Source organism: Coturnix japonica, chromosome 5 (genome assembly GCF_054131305.1).
Source record: "Coturnix japonica strain WE chromosome 5, WE-NBRP24, whole genome shotgun sequence".
Lineage (NCBI taxonomy): Eukaryota > Metazoa > Chordata > Aves > Galliformes > Phasianidae > Coturnix > Coturnix japonica.
Window position 1 is genome coordinate 23,830,289 of NC_140667.1, and position 23,825 is coordinate 23,854,113.

Here is a 23,825-nt window from a genome sequence, read left to right on the forward strand (position 1 = left end):
CCCACAAACACATCTACGTAAGGAAGCAGCAGCTGTGCTGGATCTACATCTGGTAACTTAATTGAATATGCCCAAACCTAAACACTACAGGAAACAGAGAACAATCATCCCCTATTCTGCTTCTTCATCCCAGTTTTACACACCTTGATCATTTTGATAGTTAAGAATGATGGATCGCTTGGGAGATTTTGCACTCTTTATCCCCATGGATCCAGCAAAAATAACACCATTTAACAAATGAAATAACTTAGATGACAGCATAGAGAAGGTTAAAGACATTTATATATACACATATATAAAAAGTCATATTTACAGACCATTTCCTAAGCACAAAACTCTCCAAATGACAGAATTCACTATTTCTGTAGTCTAAGTAAACAAAGTGCATGTTTTTCCCCTTTCTTCCCTCTGCAGCAGAAGATGGGGCGGGGAAGGTCACCTTTCCCTTATACCTTCCTGCCAACAGTGGGAGCAAGGTCTGGGTAAGAGAGAAGGAGACAAAACCTGCTGATTACTGGGTTAGGGAGACTCCGATCAGTAGCTTAGAAGAAAGAGCTGGAAAAGTGACTCACTTACTTGGACAGTCTACCCAACAGGTGAGTGTCCCAGGGAGATTACTTGGATGGAAAGGTTACTGGGCTGTACCACCAATTTGCTTCCTCCACCACTTCAGGTTCCCCAGATACATTTGAGTCAATTTCTGCTTGCAGCTCCCATTGCTCTGGGCTCCAAAACTGACTCTGATGATCCCAGTAAGAGTGGGTCACAAGGACTAAGCTCCCCAAGCTGTCAGGTGCATAAGCTCATGTTTAGCTCTGCACTATTTATGACAGGGTGGGGGATGAAAGGTTTTGGACAGTAAATGAGAACAGTGCCAGAAGCAGCCCACTGCATGGGACTGACTACTTGATGTGATCCCTCTTAACAACTATCAGAACAGAGGCTCTTCTGCACTACCACTATCCCTTTTCCTCTCAGGTGTGCAGGCAAGCAGGGGCACTCAGCCAGCACTGCGCTGAAATGACATTCTGTAGCAGGACCAGGCTAAAAAGTGCATGGTTAAGAGGCAGGGAAGCTACATGGTTGTCCTGCCAGACTATACTGCACCAGCATGAATGTGAATAGGAACTCAGAGCAGCGCACATAGTACGAGATACAGGGACAATACTGTGTAGGAACTCAAAAAACACAGATGTCAATACAGGAAAGAACAAACATCCACACAGAACTGACAACAGACTTGAGCCCAAGGAAGATTCGCTTCAAGGAGCTACCATCCTCTATCAGTACGAGGCACCCCACAGGCTACTCACTACATACTGGTTATTCCATTTGAGAGCTCTCACTCAGGGAAGGAAACGTGGCAAAGCGTTGAGCCCTGGGCTGTTCTCCCCACCAGGTACAGCTCCCACATTATGTGGATCAGAAAGCTTTGGAGAGACTGCTTTAATCACATCAAAGCACGGTCTTATTCTCCAGAGAATCTCCCCTTCTCTCAGTCCTTTCCTTTCGTGTCACGCTGCTCTGAAGCTGCCCATTGCAGGCAACAGCACTGCAGCTTACCTGGCAGCAGCAAGACTCTTCTGCAGGGCAAGTTTTAAGTGCCTTTTAAATGTGTAGACAGTTTGTGTCTCTTTGTTCCTATACCACATTATCCTTCATTTCTTCTTCATCTGACAAGTGCATCACTGGATTTACTCGGGAAGCATTTTCATCCCAACCAGTCTAGCTTAACAAAACAGATACAGAGCGTTCCCTGTTATCTCTAGGACGGGTACTTTGGATATTCCAGCAGCTTCCTTCTCAGTTCCAACTACAATGTGAACTGAAGTTAGCACACCTCGTTGCCTAGTACTAACGATGAGAAAGGATATTCACTATTGCTGACGTGTGCAGATGCTGCTCTCTCTATCAATGCAGCAAGTCACATGCATTGATCCATTGTCAGAAAAGACAGAAACACTTGAGAGTGAACAAGCTGAAAGAAAGCTCCTGCCCTCCTAGACACAGGCAGATTTAGCGCATGGCTGAGAAGAGACATATTTGGCTCTTTGGAGATCAGAAAGCCCGACACCCCCACGTACACACTACACGGCGCCCCCTTGTGGCAGCTATTGGAATTTCATATTTTACGAGGCCCCCGATTTTCTGTCGCAGATCACGTTCCAGTCCTGCACAGGCAGCAGTTCCTGCTCCTCTGGTCACCTCTGCAGCACCCTCACTCTTCACTTGCAAGCTGTTTGTGGACGGCTGCAGGAAAAAAAAAAAGCAAAATAAAGCGTTTACTTTGAGTTCCCCTCATACCAAAAAGCTGATATGACCAGCTCTTTCCATCCTGGGATATGGAGCGTTTCAGGCAGAAAACCTTCCCCTCCTCCAGCCTGTGTCTTCATGACACGTGCAAACCTGCCTGCAAACCCTTCACGAAGGGGAAGAAACCCTCACTAGCTCAAACCCAAACATTCCTGTGCTCTGTGCTTATTGTAGAAATAGGGTACTGCTCTCTGCTGGACTACTGAGTTAACAGCTTGTTGAGCAAAAGCAAAGCAACTAGAAGGCAGACCACTGCCAAATCACAGGGCTATGCAGATACAATCAGGAACCACCTCTCTCCCCAGACAAGTCCATTTTTGCTCATTAAAATGCAGGTAGCAAATAAAATCGAGCCTTGCTAGCTGTTGGAACAATACATTTTAGGCCAGATCACGCCAGGGTCTACTCACAATCATGAACTCTTGCCAGGGATCTCTGGAGCGGGGAGACCTGTCACTTTGGCTCGCTTGTACAGTTCTTCAGTGCACAGCTCTTCTGCTCCCTCATGTTTGCGCTTTGGAGATGCCTGTTCAGATTGTGGCAGTCTGCTTGCTGTGGAGAAAGAACAGTCACTGCAACACTTCACAGACTGGCTAGGGTTGGAAGGAACCTTTAAAGACCATCCAGGCCCAACCCCCTGTCATGGGTGGGCTGCCACCCAGCAGATCAGGCTGTCCAGGATCCCATCCAACCTGGTCTTCAGTGCATCCATTGATGGGGCACCCACAGCTTCTCCAGTGTTTCAGCACCTTCTGAATAGATAATTTCCCCCTAGCATCTAATAGATATCTCCCCTCTTTCAGTTTAAAAACCATTCCCCCTTGTGTTGTTATTAGAAAAGGAATCTCTCCTGCACACAGTCTTTAAGCTGACACAAAGTTATGTCCAAAATACACAAACGCTCCCACCTCACCTGTACTGGTGCTGCTGCCCTGTGCTGGAGCTGAGTCTGTAACTGGGCCGCTGAGGTCTTCCGCACATGAAGGAACTGATGCCAATAAACCTATAGGAAAGCAAGAAGAACATAACAGAAACAAGAAATATTTGGGCTGGGAGAAGACTTTCACATGGAAACACCTTAGCCATCACCAGCCAGCACACCTAAACTGCCAAGCGAGGATGGGCTCTGATTTGTACTTCCTCAGGGTTGGTCAAAGACAGACACAGTGACTTAACAGCATATTTATGTAGGATGCTCTGCCTATTCCCACCCGTCCCTCCCCAAGTGAAGAATATACCATGGGTAGCACATAGTGCAGAACCAATCACCAACTCTTAAACAAAACCCAACTCTTAGCTGTTCAAGAGCTCAATGTAGCTCTATCTGGAAACTGAGCAGCTTTGGCAGGGACTGCTGCTCTTGCAAGGACAAGAAAGAGACTATTACTATGTACTTTAAACCATGACCCTAATTCCAAGCATTTTATGTCATGTTAGAGGCACGATGTTTTGCAACTGTTGGTACTTACACAGCCCCCTGTAGCGTGACAGCTGCTGGTAGATCTGCTTCATGCGTTCAATGTTCAGCCGGCTGGTCTCCGCATGGTTCACCATGGGTTTGGGGTAGTCCACTCCAATGATGCACTTGGCTGCCTTCTGTACAGATTCTGGTGCGTTCCATGGTTCATAGATATATCTTGAGGGGAAGCCCTTTAGCTTGGGCAGATACCTCCTGCAACAAGTAAAAAGATGCACACGTCACTTAGAGCACAGCAAGGCAGCATTCAGAATGCACAGAAAGCCCCAAGTTGACTTAAGCTCAAAGATCAAGCAAGAAAGAAGCTCAAGTCACATTACTCACTTCACATAGTCACCACTGGGGTCTGTGCGACGTCCAAAGCCCACGGGGCAGTAACAGTGGAAGAACTGCTGGAAGAACGCGCTGCACGAAAGCCACATCCAGCTGCCTGCATTTACACTGAAATCTGCATCCAGCAACAATTCATCAAACACCTGCAGCAATTGGAGGAACAGACAGTGAGTGTGAGCTCCCCCAGTCAGGACTTTGTGCCATCTCAATATGCCATATTAAATGGCAGGCACCAAACAGCTCTCAGAAACCAGAGCAGCAGCAAGGAGGCAAACTGCTGGCTGAAGCCAGGTGGCTGGTCAATACATCTCACTTCCTGACACCTTCACATAGGGAGGCACTGCCTGCTCACACTGATAAGATGCTGGCTAATCCCTCATGCAGCTACAGACTAAATCACTACCTAGTGTTACAGCAAGCCTGGGGTATTGATCCTAACCGGAGAGGTGTAATAAATGCAAAGCACCAGCTGTGGGAAGCAGGCAGATGCTGCACAGAAGAGCAAGCACCAAAGTAAGAAGAATGAACCCCTCTGAAGGTCCCAGATCTCGTTTCCACTCCAAGAGACGGACAGATTTCAGCAATAACTCATTCACATTCATGCACATATGCAGCGCTTTTAGCATCTGACCCTGAAGCTCTTTCAGCTGCGCTCTGCTTTGACAGCCTTCTGACCAGATGCATCTACCTCCACTTTTTTCATGGGAGGTATGTACACCCACTAAGTTCAAGCTGCTTGTCCCTTCAGATGTCCCCAAAGGATTGTCTTTTACCTCTTTTCTTGTGAGAATTTAGACTCTGATTTCACAGTCATGGAGCGTTCCCTGACCGGCACGGTGATGGATTACACAATAAGCAATAAGGAGAAAGGTCCGGTTATAAAAAGACATTGAACTTTCAAATGAAACAGATGGACTGAGTGAACTTTTATCAAAAAAAAAAAAAAAAAAAAGGCAGCCCACCCAACCCCAAAGTCCATATTAACCAATGGGTTCCACTAACATTTTGTTACAGCAACTGGAGACTCAATACTTTCTGGGCCCTTATGGTGGAAAGCAGACTGCTAGCAGGCCAGGAGCCTGCTGGCAAATCCTCTCTTCCACGCAACTTCTACATGCTAAGCAAAAGCCATACCTGTGTGCCCATCCTTGCAGCAAGTGCCAGGGAGACTTTGTTTTCCTTATGGCCTCCTGCAAGCCTCTGGAAATGTCAGACTCACCCTGACTCCTGACTCCCAGCTGATCCAGAGGTCTCCCCTGGTCAGGAAACAGGCCACGGCGTGCCTGGCCAAATGGTGGATCCACCCTTCCTGTCTCAGTTGGGTCATGATTGCATCAATCCAAGGGAAACCTGTCTTGCCCTCCGCCCATTTTGCCAAGGCTTCAGGGTTCTTGTCCCAGGGAATCTGGATGCAGATGGGGTTCCCCTCCATGCGATCAAACTTTGGGTTGTTTGTGGCTGCTGTATAGAAAAACTCTCGCCAGAGAAGCTGTCCATACAGGGAGAGGGGAGGAGTGCTGTTTCGCTTCACCTGTAGAGGAAGGAGCAACAGTATTCACAAGCAGGGGAGGACTGGCTTCACTCAGATGAGTTGCAAGCCACCCATGCCTTTATACCCAGTTCCCAAGACTGTTACTGACAACTGCCATAATGCTCGATTCTGAATCCTCCTTCTCCAGAAATCCCAAGTGATGGATTCAGAACATGCTTTATGCCCACTCGTTGTACCGACAAGTGACTTGAACCACCCATAACTAACAGTAAAAAGCTCTACGTGGCTCACAAAACAGGAGTCCAGCCTGAAGAATAGAGTACCATAAGGTCCGAGACCTGCTCAATTAGGTACAGAACAATCCCTTTTCCTTACCCAAAAGTCTCTTATAGCAGCAACAGGCTTTATCCAATAGACAAACACAAGTGAGGCAATAGCATTTTTTTGCAGCTGTTCTGACACAGTGTCTGGCAACTGGCATCCATCTACGCTCCAAACCAGCCTGCCCTCCCCACAAACTTCTTATCTTACCTTCTTATACAGCTCCCAGAGACGATAGTAAAATAAGCGGCAGGACAAACAGCCAAAACGCAGGTAGGGACTGAGTCCTGTTGGGCTGGCCAGCAATGAATTGGCGTTCATCCTTGGTCTTTCGTAATTTGCAACCCATGCCTAAACATATTCAGGAGAAATTAGCCAAAACAAATCCAAATCTGTCAGCTTACTTAGGCCTGGCAGCACAGTCTCTTCTATTCACTTCTCCCAGCTACTGCTGGGAGAGATCTCAAGTGGACAACTCCAGTGCCCACACCCTATTCAAAAAAGACAGAATCTTTGCTTTAAACTAGTCCTTTTAGTCAAGAAAATGACTAAATTTGCTTTGCATACAGGAGCTAATAACCCTGAGATCTCCCAGGGATGCATATTAATGCAATTGTTTACATCCAAGTCTGCCTATCTCATTTTGCACACTAAACTAGAGTATCTGGGGAAATTCAGACCCGTTCAGTGCTGACAGTTTAATCCCTCTTTGGCAAGAATTTACACTTTGAGCTCTATGGCTGTCACCAGAACTAAAAAAAACAAGAAGTGTCTAGAAGTTTTCTGCACCTGAATCTAATTTCATGACTTCAAAATTGTTTGCTTCATGCACAGTATAGCGAAGAACACAGATCTGACAGGAGAAACTGAGATAGTTGAGCACAGAGCACAGAGTATTGTGAAATACGCAGGAGAGGTAACTGTCTATGAGCAAGTACCTCAGATAAAGACAAAAGGAGCTGGCACGTAGCATGCAGCAGGAACTGAGCAACTTGGATGAGAGTTTCCAAGTTTGCATTCCTCTAAATGAAATGGAGCGAGAAAAAAAAAAAAAAAGAGTAGAATCTTATGTGCTTCTAACAGTGGCACAGCTAATACAGTTTTACTACATTGGGTTTGAAGAAACCCAGGAGTTCCTTCATCCCCACACAATCCAAGATGACAGAAGTACTCCAACAACATCACGTGGGCCTGCATAGGCCAATGTAAGGGCCATTGCTAAGATAAGCAGGAAGAGAGAGCAATGGCTAATGTTCAACTTCTTTTTTTTCGACTGGAGCCCAAAGCTGCAGGAATGATCCCTTAAACAGGAGAAGGGATTACCTTTCTTTCCAAGTGTTTATCCAGCCGTGCCAGGGCCTCCGTCTCCCCTCCTTGCCAAACTGCAGGGGCAAGACCATCTGTAGGGAAGCCTGAGGGAAAGAACTTTGTATGATATGAACAGTACAGATGGGAATAAATGTTAGCAGCGTCAATACACACTAAATGCTGTGGTTGCTTAATATGGCTGACTTGCTACTCCAGTCCTTCCACAGCAAGCTAAACTCTCAAGTTGGCAGTGCTTGACAGTAAGTGAATGAAGTGACATGTGCCTGGAACACCGTTAGTTTTCCTCTCTGGGTCTGTTATACAACCTGTTGAGGACAACAGTAGGAGGACAGCAGCTGGCAGGGACATGAGACACTGATACAGTGGTTATGTGCTCAGAATAGCAGAAAACCTAAGGGCAGATGCAGAACATTTCAGAGTAATGCTAAAAGGGATGTTGTGCATCAACGGAAAGTGCAAAAGCAGCAGCACTTTCCTCTCACAAAGCCTGGCACCTGCTGAAAACATTAAGCTGCCTGCAGGGCAGGAAGACAACACTGGAGCTGTCCTGGGTAGGTGCCAGTCATCAGAAGCAGCTTCAATAGAGCCCATTTTGACTGGCAGTTAACCCCAGCTTCACTCACAATACATACCCAGCTCTTCCAGGGATGGGACCCCATACACGTCGTCATGGTTCTCCTGGATATCTACTTTACACGTCTCCATCTGCTGGCTTACTATGCTGCTCACTGGCTTCTTTGGGAGCTCCATACGGCTAATGATGGCCTGGAAGCGCTTGTAGGTGAGGGGTGGCTTGTTGCCATTCAGCTCTATTATTCTGGAAACAAAATAAGCAAAGTGACATAACTCGGCCTGGCTGCCACAGGAAGGACAAGAAAATGACAGCCAAACTGCTGTCTCTGCTCACGATAGCCTTTCACTTCGGATACAGAAATCTTTACAGATACAGCTTGCACTTGATGCATCCCTCAAAGGGATATTTAAAATGAAAACACAAAACAAAAACCTCGCAGTAATCATTCTCCATGGGAAAAAGAAACCCAGCTCTGCTGCATCAGGCTTACCATTACTGCTCCCAGCGCTCTTCACCAGACTTCTGAAGGAAATCTCAGCCTGAATACTCCTTAAGCCGACAAATCCCAGACCTGCATCTGTTTCCCCACCATGTCCTGGCCCATTTCCGACCTTACCTCCCTCCCTGTCTGCCACAACAAGTCCCAGACTGATGGTGATCCCTCCCTCCACCCATCCCAGATGAGACAAATCCCACTTTGCATCATTCCTCTCTGATTAGAGCAGGCACCGTGCTTGCCCACAACATGAAGTCATGGGCAGACCTGTCTCAGGTTTTTTCACCTGTGTCTGACTACGGGACAAAACAAGCAGCTACAATTCCTCATCTCTCTGTTCACTGAGCGCCTGCAGCCTGCTAGGTTAGTGCAGACTTAGTTTGCTTCAGTTTGCCTTGCATAGAGACCTTTGGGAACCCAAAGTAAGGAAGGAGTTAACAGCAAGGCAGGCGGCAGAGGAAAGCCAGCATTACATAAAGCAGAGGCGGCCAACCCCACAGCTCACACAGAGCTGCAGCAGCACTGCCTTCCCCACCCCGTACAGTCAACAGCTTATGCAAGGGGCTGGGCTTGGAGCCCAGCACTTCAGCCACCACCATGTGCCTTCCCTGCCCTTCCTGGCAGCTGCACGTGTGGTGAGGAGGAGCGACATGCCGGCTTTCCCAGCCCTTAGCCGCCCTCACGTGTGCTCTGCTTTGCCATGCTGAGTTGAACTGTGATGTTGGGCTCTGCTCCTCAGTGCCACCCAGGCCACAGGATCTTTCCAGTGAAGCAAGCGCTCCAGGAAGGCTTTAGAACCACCACAGCTCAGCCTGAGACCCACAGGTTCTGTGAGCAAACAGCTAATAGAGCAAAGCATGGCGACTTGCAGGTGAGCGCTGCTGTCCCTGGCTGACATCATCAGTAGTTCCCTGCCACAGCTTCCCAAATAGCCAGCTGCCGGATCTGGGGCACAAATCATTAAGAGATGGGACTAGAACAAACGGCACATTTTACAGCACCTGACACTGCTATTATGCAACAAAATTTGCATCTTGCCCAATACTGCCATGAAAAGAAGTACCAGATCCCAGGCTTTGTACAATATTGGGTATTATACAATACATACTGTGTGTCGTACAGTTCAACCTAATGCACACAGCTTTTATGGGAAGCCCTGCAAGCAGATTCCATCCCCTCCTCCTAGTATCCTTCTAACCCAAGCCATACAATCTCACAAGACTTTCTCCTACACAGCCCAGGTCACAGATTAACAAGACCACCACTCCCAGGATTTCACCAATACTATTCAATGAACCTCTTCAGCTTATACAATTGCACCCATACATAAGCCTTTGTAGGGCTAATCATAGATGAAATGAACAGCATTTCTCTGGATTCAAAGAGAAGATAGATAATCAGCTGATATGTTACACAACAGACACTGGACAGAGGATGAACAATTCAACATCTGCAGATGTATAAGCACGTGAGAGACGGAGTGGTGACATTACAACAGGCTGAGTGTCAGCGCAGGGAGAGAATACCTGCCCCCAGGGCACCAAGGTCTGGCATAAAAAACTTTAAATGACTTCAAAGATGGAATCAAAGCACTTATTTGGCACGGTGTAATCACAAATGGCAGAACCACCACAATATGTAACTTGGTTCCTTTGAGTTAGCCAGCACTGCTATTGAAAGGCATTTAATTACTTCCATCTGACAGGAGTGTCTGAGGTACAGCCACTCCTAATATGTGCTACATACAGTCAGGTTCACAGTGCTCCTTTCTGGCCAACACCGCACGCCCAGCACGACCCAGGCCTGTCTGGGATTACAGAAACCAATAGACTGACTGTCAGCAAGCAGGCTGCAGAGGATTTACATCCCTAGGAGAAGAGAACAGGAAGATCCAGAGAAGGGACAAAACAACCCGTCAGCTGGAAGTTGTCAGACAGAATAATGGTCAAGGAAAGCCTTTGAGCAGGCTAAGCTGATATCTAAGAGATTATCTATGCTGTCTGAATCCTACAGCTCGAACACAGATGATCTGGACTGCGTGTCTCCAGGTTTTTAGGGTTCTTTTCCAGGACTGATACTGATTCTGCACAGCCCTCACTTTGTCTGGGCGAGAGAAGGGGAAAGAGGCTCTGATAACGAAACAGCTACACTGGTGGTACCAGAGAGGACTCACAAGTTAACAGAACAGGTTCTTGGTAGATGTCAAAAAGGAGCTCTGGTGGTAGTGTTCAGAACATACTGCAGGTGAGAAGGGAAGGATGGCTGGAACCATTAATTTAAGTGAAAGATCAGTCAGTGTTGCTCAAAAACAGGCCTGATAGTCTTGTCAGAAATTTGATTAAAGCAAGATAAGGCCACCAACACTCAGTTACAAACAATACAAGTAAAAAAAAGGAACAAGCAGAGGAATAATACATTCCATGAGTTAGAAGACTGGATAACATGACCGGAGGGCGATACGCCCTGCCTGAGAGAGACTTCCAAGAGGAATACAGTCTCAGAACTGCAGTACTACCTGCTGAGAAACCCCAGAGACACCAAGAACCTGGAAATGTCAGAGTAATTGGAGACTTCGACTGACTCTGCAGAGACCAGGCAATTGTCACAACCCATGGTCTGGCAAGAACTGTTTTCTAGCTGCTATAAATGAATGCTCCATGGAACAACTGATCAAGGGTCCATAAGATGGAAAGACAACTTACAATGTTGTCTTAGGCAGCAGGTATAGCTGAGGTATATGGTATAGCCAAAAGTGTTAGTTACCACATCTGCTCCAAGCGTAACTCTGGCATGCATCAATTCAGCATCCTCCTGGGATCAATTACACAACACTGGCTTTCATTTTGAGGACGGCATTAGAAAAAAGAAAGCATGCTAAGCAGAAACAAGAAGCATGTAACAAAACTGATATTGAACAGAAACAGTTGCCAGAACCAGCCAACATGTAGCCAGGAGTTCTGAAGGATGTAAAGAAGTAGCCAGGCTGCTGCAACTAAATATCATTTGCCTTAAAACTATCCACATAGTGAGGAGGCAAGAAAGTGAGCATGAAGTGAGATTTAAAAAGCACTTCAGGGCATCAGAGGGACTACTGAACAGAAAGCTTGATATGTTGGGCAGATTAGTAGAAAATACTAATAGGACCAGTGAACAAATGGCTATGTACAATATGCTGGAGGGTTAAACTAGCCTTGGTAATGGGAAGTTGTGCCCCTCAATCTATTAGCCATATTAAGCTCAGGAGCAGGGCATATCTGGCTAACAGATTCCACCAGGAGTTTTGGAAGGCACCTGATAAGATTCTCACAAACATCAGCCCAATGACAGTCAGAAAAGCAAACTAACAAAAACACTGGTGACTGCTGAAAGAAGGATATTACAGCACTAAGTGAATGCGTGTTGCTCCTACACCTTGAACACCAGCTACAGTTCTTCACCCTCCATATCACCCCATAAGCACACAGAAATACAAAGTAAGACAACAAAAAAACATCAGAACAGCTGCAGAACAGACTCCAATTGAAAATGTAAATAAGCTAAGACTCTCCAAGTGGGAAAAGACAAGGAGGACAGAATTAAGGGTGTGAGGGGTGCTGAAGAAGTGAGGATAAATTAAGTGTTCATAGCATCTTCTAATGCAAGAAAGGTAGAGAGGAGTTCCTCCTTATGAGAGAGGTGAAGAATTCCCCTACCCCACATGTAAACATTTCCACATAGCACATGCTAAACTGCAGTGCTCTTTCACACAGGAAATTACATATACTAAAGATTTAAAGGAGGAAAACTACATTCAACATTACTGATATGAGTCATCTAAAGGAAAAAAAGAAAAGGAAATCAGCCTATAAGAATAACACTGAAACATGGTTCAAGTCAAGCATATTGTATAGTCTTAGCTGAAAAACTGTCTTAAGCCAACCTTACCTACATATAAATAAACCAACCTCAAGATATAGGAAAGACTTTGCCATAACAAATGCACAATAAAGACAAGGCCTTCAGATTTTAGAAGAAGGTAAGTTTGCCCCAATCTACCTTGTTCTACTTCTTCCAGTTGTCCTGGCACATCCATCTGTTAAAGCCCTGCCTTTATTGTCTCTGTTTGAGACAATAACTCGGACACCTTTAATACAGTGAAGTAAAAAAAAGCAGTCCACACAGACAGGTCATGCCCAAGGAAATCAATCAATAGGACACAGCGGAGCAACTTAAATGACAGTAAAGTACAGATTAGTTAGCCTGAGGCAACACCTTTCTATACATTCACGTCACTGTCTGCATATTGACGCACTCTAATCAAAAGCTGGAGTGCGCAGAGTAATCCTGGCGACACCTTCCAAGCTCACAAGGGATGACAGAGATCAACATACAGTAACCGAAGTAAATGAGGAGACCGAGGTCTTCCCAGCCACAGCAATCCCAGCTGAGGCAGCACTTTGCCCTTACCTGTCCAGGTCGTAGAGCGTGTGGGAGTTCTCAATGACCACTTCCACACCAGCCTCCTTGGCCAGTTTGATAATAGCTGCATCTCTCTCCTTGCCAAATGGTTCTGAGTCGTATTCAAAGGTGAGACGAGTGACTCCCCATTCCTGTAAGAAATAACACAAGCAGGTGCCAAAAAGAAAACCTTTTTAACCAGCACTATTACTAAATCATTGAAGTTGTAATTGCTACTGTCAGCTCCTGGGAACTTAGGGAAGCTTCCTGTGGAGAACAGCAGTCTGTCATTGGAGTAACGGAAGAACCAATAATTTTATCAGCTCTGGCAAATGCTGTGCAAATTCCTGAAAGCTGGGTTTGAACCACACAAAAGGAGGCTGGAGTTCTTCTCTATTTATGTTCTTAGCTTACAACTTGACCTAACACCACCTTGTTTGGTTGTATCCAAAAGAAACCCTGCCATCCCATTCCAGTATTTGCAAAAAGATGATTTCAGAGAAATCTTTCAATACAAAAATATAAACTTCTGAGCAAGGATTGCATGCAGACTACTATCAACTAAAGAGAATACACTTAATTCTTTTCCCATGTCTCCCTATAAAGCCATTGTACAATAGAAGACCACTGCCCAAGCTAAAAGCAAGAAATGTGGTATTGGGAAAAGGACAAACTTAGCAGACATCTCTGCTCCAAAAAGTAATGTATGATACTACAATTCAGATTGAAATGATTAACTCTCCAAAGGTAGAACTTCTATTCAGCCTAGTGGATCCATAAATCCATTTTTTATCTCATACCTGCAGCAGATCTCTCACAAAGGCCTTATGAAATAGCTCTCTGCCTCTTCCAGGCTTTGGCACTGCATAGTTTCCTCTCAAAGACTATGGCCTAGTTTTCCTCAGAAAATGAATCCTATGAGAAGAGGCTTAATGGTTTCCACAGTGACCCTCAGGAGGCATCCATCAAACAGAGCAGCAGCCCACAGATTTGTTTAGCAAACACTCTAGTCAAACACAGCCAGAAATCTATAGAGACACTTAAAAAAACCTGCACACAAGCAAGATGTGAACCAGTCTCCAAGTGAGACAGTGAGTCACTTCTGTAAGCACAGGATGGTCTCTTCCATCTCAGAACCAGACCTAAGAGGCATCAGAAACACAAGCACTGCACAAGGAACAGACATTATTAGTTCATTAATGATCATTTAAAAACAAAGACTCAAGACTGGGATGGGAGTTTAGAAGCAGAAAACAACCATATAAGCTTGCCTTGAATCGTAAAATTACTATTAGGAAGGAAAGAGAACTACAACACGTATGTACCACAGCAGGTGACAAAAATCCTATATTACTACGAAGTTTAAAGCAGAGCTAATGTGTACACTTCATCTGCCTGCCTCACTGTACCCATGCACACAGTGCCACTGCAGCAACTGTTACCAACAACACAGCTCAGCTCCCAGCAGCAAGAGCAGAAATTAATTGGACGTAAGTGCTGCATTACCACATGTGTCAGCTCCACACAACAGCTGAGAGCAAAGCACAAGCTGCTGCCATTCATTTATCCAGTATTTGCTGCTCAGTTTATCAGCTCAGGAGAGGCCTGAATTCCCACAAAAGCCACACAATTACCTTGTAGTAGAATGAAAAAGAAAACAAAAAACCCACCAACTCTGTTAAGAGCACATGTAAGATATCCACTGAACTGCCTGCCCAGTCAGAAGAGATTGTACCAACCCCCAGGCCTGGCTGATCTCACAACCATATGTCCAAACCTCAGACCCTACTGACTACTTCTCTGTTTCTTTGATCAGAATGGGTATATTTCTCCCACACAGTTTCACTTAGCTTGCAAGTACCCAGTCCTTGAACTAAAATAAGGAGGGCATGGGCTACTAATAGCTTAGACTTGTTTGCAGATCAAAAGATAAAAATAACGCAGTCTCTAAAAAGGCTGAAAGAAGCACATAAGTTCTGTCACGTGCTAACCTGCAGAAGCCAAAATAAACACTGGTGCACTTTCTGATCTGCATACACTATTCCCCTCCCCAAGACTGCACTCCTCCCACAAATATACATCAGGATAACATACAGCAGGAGGGTGCTGACTCAAGTTTACCTTTTCTTTTCTGCAGCTGGGTTACAGCAGGCTTTGGGGGCACTACTTCTGTCAACCATCCCTAAAGTACAATCTATATGACAAACACAGCTTATAAGACCATGGTGAACCCTGTTTTCCTGTAGCTTTGTCATTCCAGCAAAGATGCTGCCAGAAAGCTTCAAAGATGATGGCAAAACAACGTTACGATGTGACAGAGAAGAATGAGTCATACACTTCTAACACTTGAGGAGCCTTTGTATTACAGGAGATACTCTTGCCAGCCTTGCCCATCTCACAGTCTGCAGTACTGAAGTATCACTTTAGAAACATACCCCACCAATCCATCATCGACCACAGAGGTCAGTGCATATTCCATTGTCCTAAACAGTACATCAACAAGGAGCTTGGACCTAAGCTGTGTTTTGCTGCTGAGGTGCCTAACTGCAGCCTTGAATAGAAGCAGACAAGGAAGGTCAGCTAGCACAAAAGCTTCTGAATTTTGAAATGATGACACAAAGCCTCATTCGCACTTCACCTGCAGATCAATATGCTTTTTGTTGTTGTTGTTGTTTCAGCTGTTTCTAAAGGCACATGGATATGACGCTCCTACTGAGTAAAGGCAGCAAGACTGCAGTACAGTCCTGTGAGGCCTGACGTGCAAAAGCAAAGGCAAAAAGCCACCATTCCAGAATGCGAAGTACAGGTACCCCAGCAACGGATTACACTCTACTCACTTGCTTGTAAGGTTGTGTACAAGAGTATGTACAGCTCCTAAGTTTGCCATAATGGATAGCACTGAAGCTAACAAGAAGCCAAGTCATCTACAACAATGGGACATCACTTTTCTGAAGTACAGCGAGGAAAACAGAGTGTATTCTCTTACTTTAAAAAGTCTTGGGAAGACATCTGTCGGCTGTCCTCGTACCACAAACAAGCGAGAGTTGAGTTTCCTTAAACTATTGTCCAGATCTTCCAGAGACTGGAGCAGAAATCTGCAGAGAAGCAAAAAGAGCAGTTACCACCAGCCAGGCCGGCTACAGCCAAAGACAAGTGAGGAAGCTCAAGTGGAGTCCAACAAATCTGCATCACCAATCAAACTGAAAGTTAGGACAAAAATAAACAAAAACACCAAACAAGCAAAACTTCTTATTCATCCCTAGTTTGTCTACAGTTATGAGACTGCTGCACCAGCCAGTGCTTTTTGCATTTATGCGTTTTAATTCTTAATGTTGCATCTTACTGACTCTTCATTTTGCCATGAAACAACTTAATCTGTCCAGTCTTTGCCTCCACTACCATATGTCTTAACTCCAGTTTGTTTGTCTAGCCCTGAGAAAGACACCAGCTTTAAAACTTTAATCTCTGCAACAGCACGTGGTGCTGCTGGGAAACTCACAGCCCTTGGTTAGCACGTCTGCTAACCTCTGCCTCTCCCCCACTCCTACATGCCCACTATGCAGTGTGACCTGGAAGACTCGGGTATCTGCAAAAGCTCTCTTAAAACCACATACAGTTAAGAGGAAGGCTAACCTACAGCTGCTCTGCAAACAGCGAAGGTCAGCTCTCTACTCAGCTGTATTACTGTAATGGGAATTGCAAGCTTGGTGGTAGAACAAGATCCCTCTGCACTTCTGGAGAAGGGGCTGAGGGTTTGGGGCAACAAAGGCTAAGCATCAAGGCACAGAAGACCCAGAAGTGGGTCTGGATAACCAGAATTAACTATTTCCTTACTCCCTGCCCACCTCCCATCTGTTAAACAGGAACAGCACCCTTCCAAGGCATTCTGAAGATCAAACATAGGTTATAGCCTTATACAGCTTACATAGGGTATGCAATTAAGGGATTTACAACATGACACATTTCTGGAGGCCAGGTTAAAAGGAAACACTCGCTTTGAAGCGCAGACCTCAGAATACAAGTAAATGAAGGGGAAAAAACAGCAAAACTAAGCCAGGGTTCCCTCTGGGAAACAAGAGGGCTGCAATAAACATAAGCAGTTTGCTAAGACACTTCTGCCCAGCAGCCAGTGGCACCAACTGCTACCTGTACACCTGCAATAAAGGTCTTTTAAGAAACTGCTGTGCTGGGAGCATTGCTCCGGCTCTCCTAGATGAGTAATGTCAGCAGCGTACAAACAGCACTTCAGCCTCTTGAAAGTCTGCTCTACGGACAGCCCGATTCCTGCCGCGAGCAGTACCAGGATGCACCAATTGCTGTGATTTTTACACCCGCACTGTGGTGACCGCAGCACACCGCTGGACCTCCAGCCATTCTCCAACCTGCCATCTAGAAATGCTTTGTAAGCAGCCCCAAAGCAGCCCCCAGACGCAGCCAGGCGAGCAGCCAGCGACAGCCACAGCTTCCCCAGCCTGACGCGTGGCCATGTGACATGGCGGAACGCTTAGGAGGATTTCCAGCCAGGCGGGCGCCCCGTCCAGCGCACCCGGCGGATGACACGAGGGCAGGGATGTGCTCACCTGCACACGGGGCAGCCTCGCACAGGTGAACCCCTACCTGCCCCGCCATTTCCAAAGGCTGGAGCACCGCGACTCGGCACGGCAGCGTTATGTAACGTCACAGCCTACTGGGTGCGCTCTCTTTCTGCACAGCCGTGACTCACCCCAAACGTTTGCCCACGTTCAGAGGGAGGAAGCGGGCAGCTTGACCACACAGCAGGCCCAGCACACACACCCCCCCCTCCCCAAACGAACAAGAGAGATGGAGGCGGGGAGGCGCAGCCGGCTTAGGGAAAGTCTAATAACGTTACATAAAGTTCCCGGCCGCCTCCCGCACCACCAGCGCGGATCTCCCTGCAGCCCCAGCCCCCCAGCGAGCCCCGCTCACCGCCAGCGGTTGATGCCCACGGCCGAGGAGGCGGCGAACCACGGGTCCAGGATGTAGATGCAGCGGATGGAGGCGGCGCCCCGCAGAGCCGCCTGCAGAGCCGGGTTGTCGTGGAGCCGCAGTCCGCGGCGAAACCAGTGCACGGAGCGGCAGAAGCCGCGCGGCGGGGACGGGGCCGCCGCCATCACGGGCAATAGCCTCTACCGGGCCGGGACCGCCCCGCCGTGATTGAGATGGGGCGGACCCGGGGCGGGCGAGGCGGCCCGGTGTTATAATGCCCCCTTATGGCCGCGACGGGAGACAGCCGGGCACCCTCGCACGCCCCTCCCACAACCTCAACGTGAACGGACGCAGAGCGACTCGGGTTTTATTGGGCTGGATTTAGGGATTACAAAATGCGACATTCCGAAGGTGTTATTTTTAGCGAAGGGTTCGCCGGAACGGAGGGGATAAGGGGATAAACCGAACCGCAGACACCAAAGATGGCGCAGCACACATCCTTCTGAAGGAAGCACAATGGAAAACAACTCTCCATCTCATCACTGAGAAAGGCAGATGCCAACCTTGCTCCTCTGCAGGAGTAGCACAGGTAACTCACCGTGCTACCATTGTGTTTCAGAGGGCTGATGTAAGGCCGGTCACTTCAGAGAGCATGCTCTCCCTCTCAGGAAAAGGGAATGAGAAGTTTTATCCCTGCTTCTGAACATAATTCCCCAAGTAAGAAACCAGATATGAGAAACAGGCAGTATAGATCTCTGCAGGACAAGACATTGACTCTGGGAAAGGGGATCGAGAGGCACCACTGTGTCTTCGGCTTGTAGAGAACCAGAAGGGAGGGAATCTCCAGTCCTTGGCACTGAACTAGGCAATAGGAATAACTGCTATTGCCATCTACTTTTTTTTTTGTTTTGTTTGTTTGCTTGCTTTTTCCTTTCTTTTTCTTCTTTTCCCCTTTTGTGCAGCAGAAGAGTTTACAGGCAACCATCCCCAACAGCTCGGCCACCTGATCCTCCCACACACAGAGCTCCAGGATTTTGTAACTTCAGACCCTTACTTCATTCTAGACTCCTAACTATACAGAGCTCCCACCCCATTCTTTGCCCATGGCCCCTCACCCCCCACCCCTCCCCAGCCAATGACAGAAATTAGTCAGACTAGGTCAATAGCAATATCCATTTTACAAAATGACCACAAAAAAAAAAAACAACCCAGTCTGCTAATTCTCCAGAACACGTGCTCTCACCCTGCCTCTGAGATGGGGAGATCCATGGATAAAACATAAGTCAGTTAGTTCTTTGGCTCTGGTTCCTGACACAGCTCCCCATTTGCTGCAGGTGAATACTTTTCCTGCTCCTTGCTCTTCTCCCCAGGAAGGAGTACTGAAAGTTAACTCCCCAGGTGTAGAAACAGAGGTGCAGGCTGGACCTTCCTACACACCAGTCTCATTTTTTTCACTGCTTTTGAGATTAGGATCCTCTTGTGCTTTTCTCATCTCCAACCCTTTTACCCACGTGTAGGCAAAGGAACCCCCCAGAACCATCAAGTTACTGGTCCACCACAATAAGCTCTTGGTCTCTTCAAAGTAGACAACAGCCAGAACTGTTTGGGCGCAGGCTTTGGCTGTCCCAGAGACATTGTGGGTGAGTGGGCTGGTAAACTTGATCTGCAGTCCAGTCACATACCCAATGGCAAAGCCAAACAATCCCCCCAGGGTCATCATACCCCAAAAGCTGGGGTTTCCCAGCTTGTCAAAGTGGTAGAGGGTGTGGAACTCGCCCGTGATCATCATGAGTGGGAGGAACAGGACACAAGCATTCACGTTGTTGTAGAAGGTCAGGTGCCAGATGCTACCATCCACCACAGGCAGCACTTTCTTGGTGTAGATGGCGTTGAGTGAGACACACAGGCTTGCTAAGATCCCAAAGATGATACCTGTCCATGACAGAGTGCCCTCTGCTCCTTCCTGGTCAACACCCAGCCAGAAGCCACCTGCAATTAAAGAAATCAGGTATCATCTGAACTGCCAAAGGACTCAAAACACACAAGTCAGTGATTCATCATCTACCTTATACTGAAAAACCACAGCCACAAGCAGAGACAGGATTGAAGGCTTCCCCTTTCTATTATGTTAACCCACAAAGTGTCACGATTACTGTCCTGGGAAGATTTATTTTAGGAGTGCAGGTAATTAATTGTGCTATCTGTTGGCCTCAGAGGACTGATTCCCACACTGAGAAAGCAGCAAGAGCTCAGAAACTATTACTCCAAAAAGCTGAGAACAAAAGCTAACGCTATTCTTTGTATATGGGTCACTTTCAGAAGGAGACCGAATGATTTTAATTGCAAAGAGATCAAACTGGACACACAGCGACACATTCCTCTTATCCTGAAAGTTTAAAGAAAATTAGAATAAAAGCCTCACACCCCCACCCAGGATTTGCTGCGCTGTTAGCAATAACAGACAGATAAGCTGTGGAAAGATGGAAAGTATTACATATGGGTGTAACACTAAAGAACTTGATCAAAAAGAGGGCGCAAGGCAGAAAGATGTCTTCACTGCATTAAACTTTGATGCTCACTCTTTAACCATCTCTGAAATGGGAGATGAAGGCTCCAGGGCAGAGAGACTTCTCCCCATCCACCTTATCAGCAGAATATAAACAGGGAGATCATCTATTGATGGAGTATTGCAATGCCTTTGCATTAGCTGCTTCATATTGGGAGCCATGTGGGAAGCTGCCTGCAAAGCACCCTACATGTGCTTTAAACTAAGCCTAAGTCCAAACAAGTTCAATGCATAGAAAGAAGACAGGAAGAACCCTGTGTCAGGGTACAAAGGATGCCTGGCTATGCTGGCAGGCATACAGACAATGCATCTATTGCAGAAGAAGGAGCTGGGAGATTGAGCCTTAAAGTAGCCTGGAAGGCTGGAAAGCACCACAGACTTGGAGAACATCTGACCATTAGACTAGGTCAGATTAGACTAGATGCCAGCTGCTTGCATCACCTGGGGAGGGCAGCTATTCAGCCAGAGTGGCCCCCTGTTAGCTCTTATGGAGAGAACTATGTTTGCCTTATTGAAATCCATCTGCTTGTCTAAACACCAGCATGAACACAGGTCCATCAGGAAATGGATTGAAGTTAACATTCCTGACAGTGAATGGCCCCAAGATGGACAACAGCTTTTGGCTTTATTGAGCCTTTGGAACAAAAGACTTGTGAGCAATTCCCACTAATGCCCTGCCCTACGTTCTTACCACACAACCAGATTTTCTGGTGGTGATTTATGCTTGATTTGACTAACTAATCCTATCTCAACTGGCATTCTGCATTGTACGGTCCCAACAGTGCTGGCAATTTAAATAAACACTGATATTGTTTTCAAAGTTAATCATTAACATCCACTTGGAAATAAGTAGAAAACAAGTAGTTTTTCCTGTGGTCTTTGCAGAAAAGGAATGGTACTAAGCAAAGGCAATGAAACTTCATTAAAAGTGGATAATTGTTAGTGCTTAAAGTGACAGCAAGTCAAGGAAAAGGATCACCACTCAACCTGAGGAAGCTGCCACTGCAGCCCCCTTACCGTGGCTCTGCCTACCAAGAGGTGCTAAGCAATGCTTGTAAAAAGCAGGTAGGAAGCCCTCAGCAGGGAAGTGGGAACTTAGTGTTCCACTGTACTGCAGGAAGAAGGACCGAAGAGTCAAGAGAGCAACCAAGGACCTTTTAGCAGGCGTTAATTCTACTGTGCACAGTGGAACATCTACATGCTGCAGCCCAGAAGGAGACACCACAGTCCCGTTAACCAGGTCCCCCTCCAACCACCAGGAGCATCTCCTTGGGCTCTCTGGCGTTTTAGGACAGGTGCAGGCCCATCCCCACTCACCTATGATGATGCCGCAGGCCAGGAGCGCGTAGAGGGAGGTGGTCTGCTTGAGGAGCAGATAGGAGAGCAGCACATTGAAGACGGTGGTGAGCGAGCGCCCCACGTTGTAGAAGGCCACGCCGACGTGCTTGAGGCAGAGGTTGTTGGAGGTGACCATGCCGATGAAGACGACGGAGAGGGGCAGGACGCTGCGGGACACCTTGGGGTCGAGGCGCAGGTTGGGCAGCGCGGCGCAGGGCCCGCAGGCAGCCCCCAGGCTGAGGCCGAGGCACAGGGCGGCCGTCACGGCGCACTGGAAGAAGGTGACGAAGAGCGGGGCGTCGAGGCGCAGCGAGGGGCTGTCCAGCAGGTACTTGTTGAGGAACACCATGGTGATGGACACGAACCAGTAGAGGCTGACCACCAGGGCGATGCGCAGGGCCCGCAGCACGAAGGGCACCCGCCGGCCCCCGGCGCCCTCCGCCGGCAGCAGAGGGTCGGCAGCACCGCCCAGCGCCATCCGCAAGATCCCGGTCCGCGTCAGCTGCGATCTGCTCATGGCGGCCGCAGCCCGTCAGCCCGGCTGGGCTCGGCCCGGCGCCGCCTCCCTCCTCCTCCCGCCGCCCGCCCCGCTCACCCTCCGCTCCGACAGCCGCCTCCACCGCCGCCGCCGGCCCCGCGCTTCCCGGAGCGCCGCGGCCCCGCCCGCCGCGCTTTATTCACGCCCCGCGGGCGCCGCTCGCCGCCTCCCCGTCGTGCAGGCCGCGCCGCCATAGCGGGAGGGAACGCGGGGTCGCGGGGAGAGGCGGGCCGGGCCCCGCCGGGGGGAGTGGCGATGGAGGTCTGGCGGCCAGCAGCGCGTCCGGCCGGCCAACCACCTCCAGCCCGACGGAGCGGGACGGCCGGCGCCGGGCATCTCCGCAGAGCAGAGCAGAGCAGAGCAGAGCAGAGCAGAGCAGAGCAGAGCAGAGCAGAGCACAGGGTCCTTGTGCAGCCCGTGCCGATGCTCCGCCCGATTTTGATTTCTTTTTCTTTTCTTGAAGCCCACAGCATCGCAGTTTCTGCGCTCCAGCCGCTTTTCATAGACTCCCCAGTGCTTGGCTGGGGGTGGTTTCCTTCTGCTTGCCTTTCTTGCTGCCCGTTCTGCTCAATGGAGTGTCACATCACACGAGGGCAGCTCTTTTATTGGGGGATTATTCAGGCACAAATTACCTACTTCGTAGCTCATAACGTCTGTAGGCTTCTTAGCCTACATGTTCTACTGTGGGAAATAAAGACCTCATCTACCCGTTCCCCTCCCCACCTCTTAGGCAACTCCTCTCCCCAAAGCAGCCTGTTCAGGCTCCCAGGGCTGGCAGCCGGCTGGGATGAAGACGCCTGGATACTAAGGAGCTGCACACAGCAGTGCTGGGAATAATACTGGCCCTGCTGTCTCCTGTCAGCATCCCTCCCGTGCCAGTCTTACTTGCAGGCATAAAGTTCTCATTGTGTGGAGGTAAATCAAACCTTCCCGGTACGACCTGAGTGAAGTAGGCGCCGTGACATCCGCACACAGCTCATAAAGGCAGCACGGGGAAGCGCTGGCTGCTTTATTGCTCTTCCTGCCGTGCCAACGTGTAAATCTAAGCATAAAAATGTCGCTGCTGTTCACTGCTGCGTGACTGGCGTGTGGGCGGTGCTGAACTCTGCACCTCCTGCTGCAATGCAAGTGTGCAGCAACACGCTGCTTCCGAGGGGTGGATGTAGGCTGAAGGGACTGACCCGCAGCCCTGGATCATGGCATAGGGCATAAAGCCCCCATCTGCCTGCGCCCACCCGCCAACGTGTCCCACCTTCTCTAAACAGCGCTTTCTAATAAAGGAGCCTGTTCAATACCAAACCCTCCATCATGTCGCAAATTCATAGTGCTGAACAATCAGGCTGCTGAATGAAAAGCTGGAGAGCACGTGGCGATGGGAGGCAGCCCTGAGCTCAGTGTCAAACATTGCTTTGTACAATTCCGACCCCCCAGTTCAGCAGGCTCTGCTGGAGGACCTCATGTTGGCTGACCTGGGGCTGCCACCTGCAGAAAGCACAATTTCAAGTGATTTCCAGGGCAAGGTCTGCGGTGTTTACTGCCCTCCCAGCAGCTCTGCACTTACACATGCACATGGCTTCAGTACTGCACACACCTTGAATTTCAAAGATACCTTTCCTACCAGTGATGAAGCAAGTTTGACAGTGCGAGGGCCAGATAGAGATCTT

The 23,825-nt window shown here is 48.1% G+C and overlaps 2 protein-coding genes across 3 annotated transcripts; both read right to left on the reverse strand.

Annotated features, from left to right (window-relative positions):
* Window positions 1-264: 264 nt before the first annotated feature.
* On the reverse strand, window positions 265-17,929 carry CRY2 (cryptochrome circadian regulator 2). 2 transcript variants are annotated; one of them, XM_015864389.3, is made up of 12 exons: window positions 17,720-17,929; window positions 15,759-15,867; window positions 12,782-12,924; window positions 7,898-8,082; window positions 7,260-7,348; window positions 6,147-6,287; window positions 5,343-5,654; window positions 4,115-4,266; window positions 3,783-3,985; window positions 3,227-3,316; window positions 2,724-2,865; window positions 265-2,250 (listed from the first exon to the last, which is right to left on the reverse strand). In XM_015864389.3, the coding sequence occupies exons 1-11, from the start codon at window positions 17,902-17,904 to the stop codon at window positions 2,726-2,728; spliced, it is 1,749 nt and encodes a 582-aa protein (XP_015719875.2). In that variant the 5' UTR covers window positions 17,905-17,929; the 3' UTR covers window positions 265-2,250; window positions 2,724-2,725. The 2 variants fall into 2 exon arrangements, with proteins under 2 accessions (XP_015719875.2, XP_085406392.1); XM_085550266.1 differs by lacking the exons at window positions 12,782-12,924; window positions 15,759-15,867; window positions 17,720-17,929 and adding an exon at window positions 8,330-8,351.
* Window positions 17,930-18,070: 141 nt separating this feature from the next.
* Window positions 18,071-22,519, reverse strand: SLC35C1 (solute carrier family 35 member C1). Its single transcript, XM_015864390.3, has 3 exons — window positions 22,219-22,519; window positions 21,603-22,132; window positions 18,071-19,708 (listed from the first exon to the last, which is right to left on the reverse strand). Exons 1-3 carry the CDS (start codon window positions 22,353-22,355, stop codon window positions 19,149-19,151), a joined length of 1,227 nt encoding a protein of 408 aa, XP_015719876.2. The 5' UTR covers window positions 22,356-22,519; the 3' UTR covers window positions 18,071-19,148.
* Window positions 22,520-23,825: the final 1,306 nt, after the last annotated feature.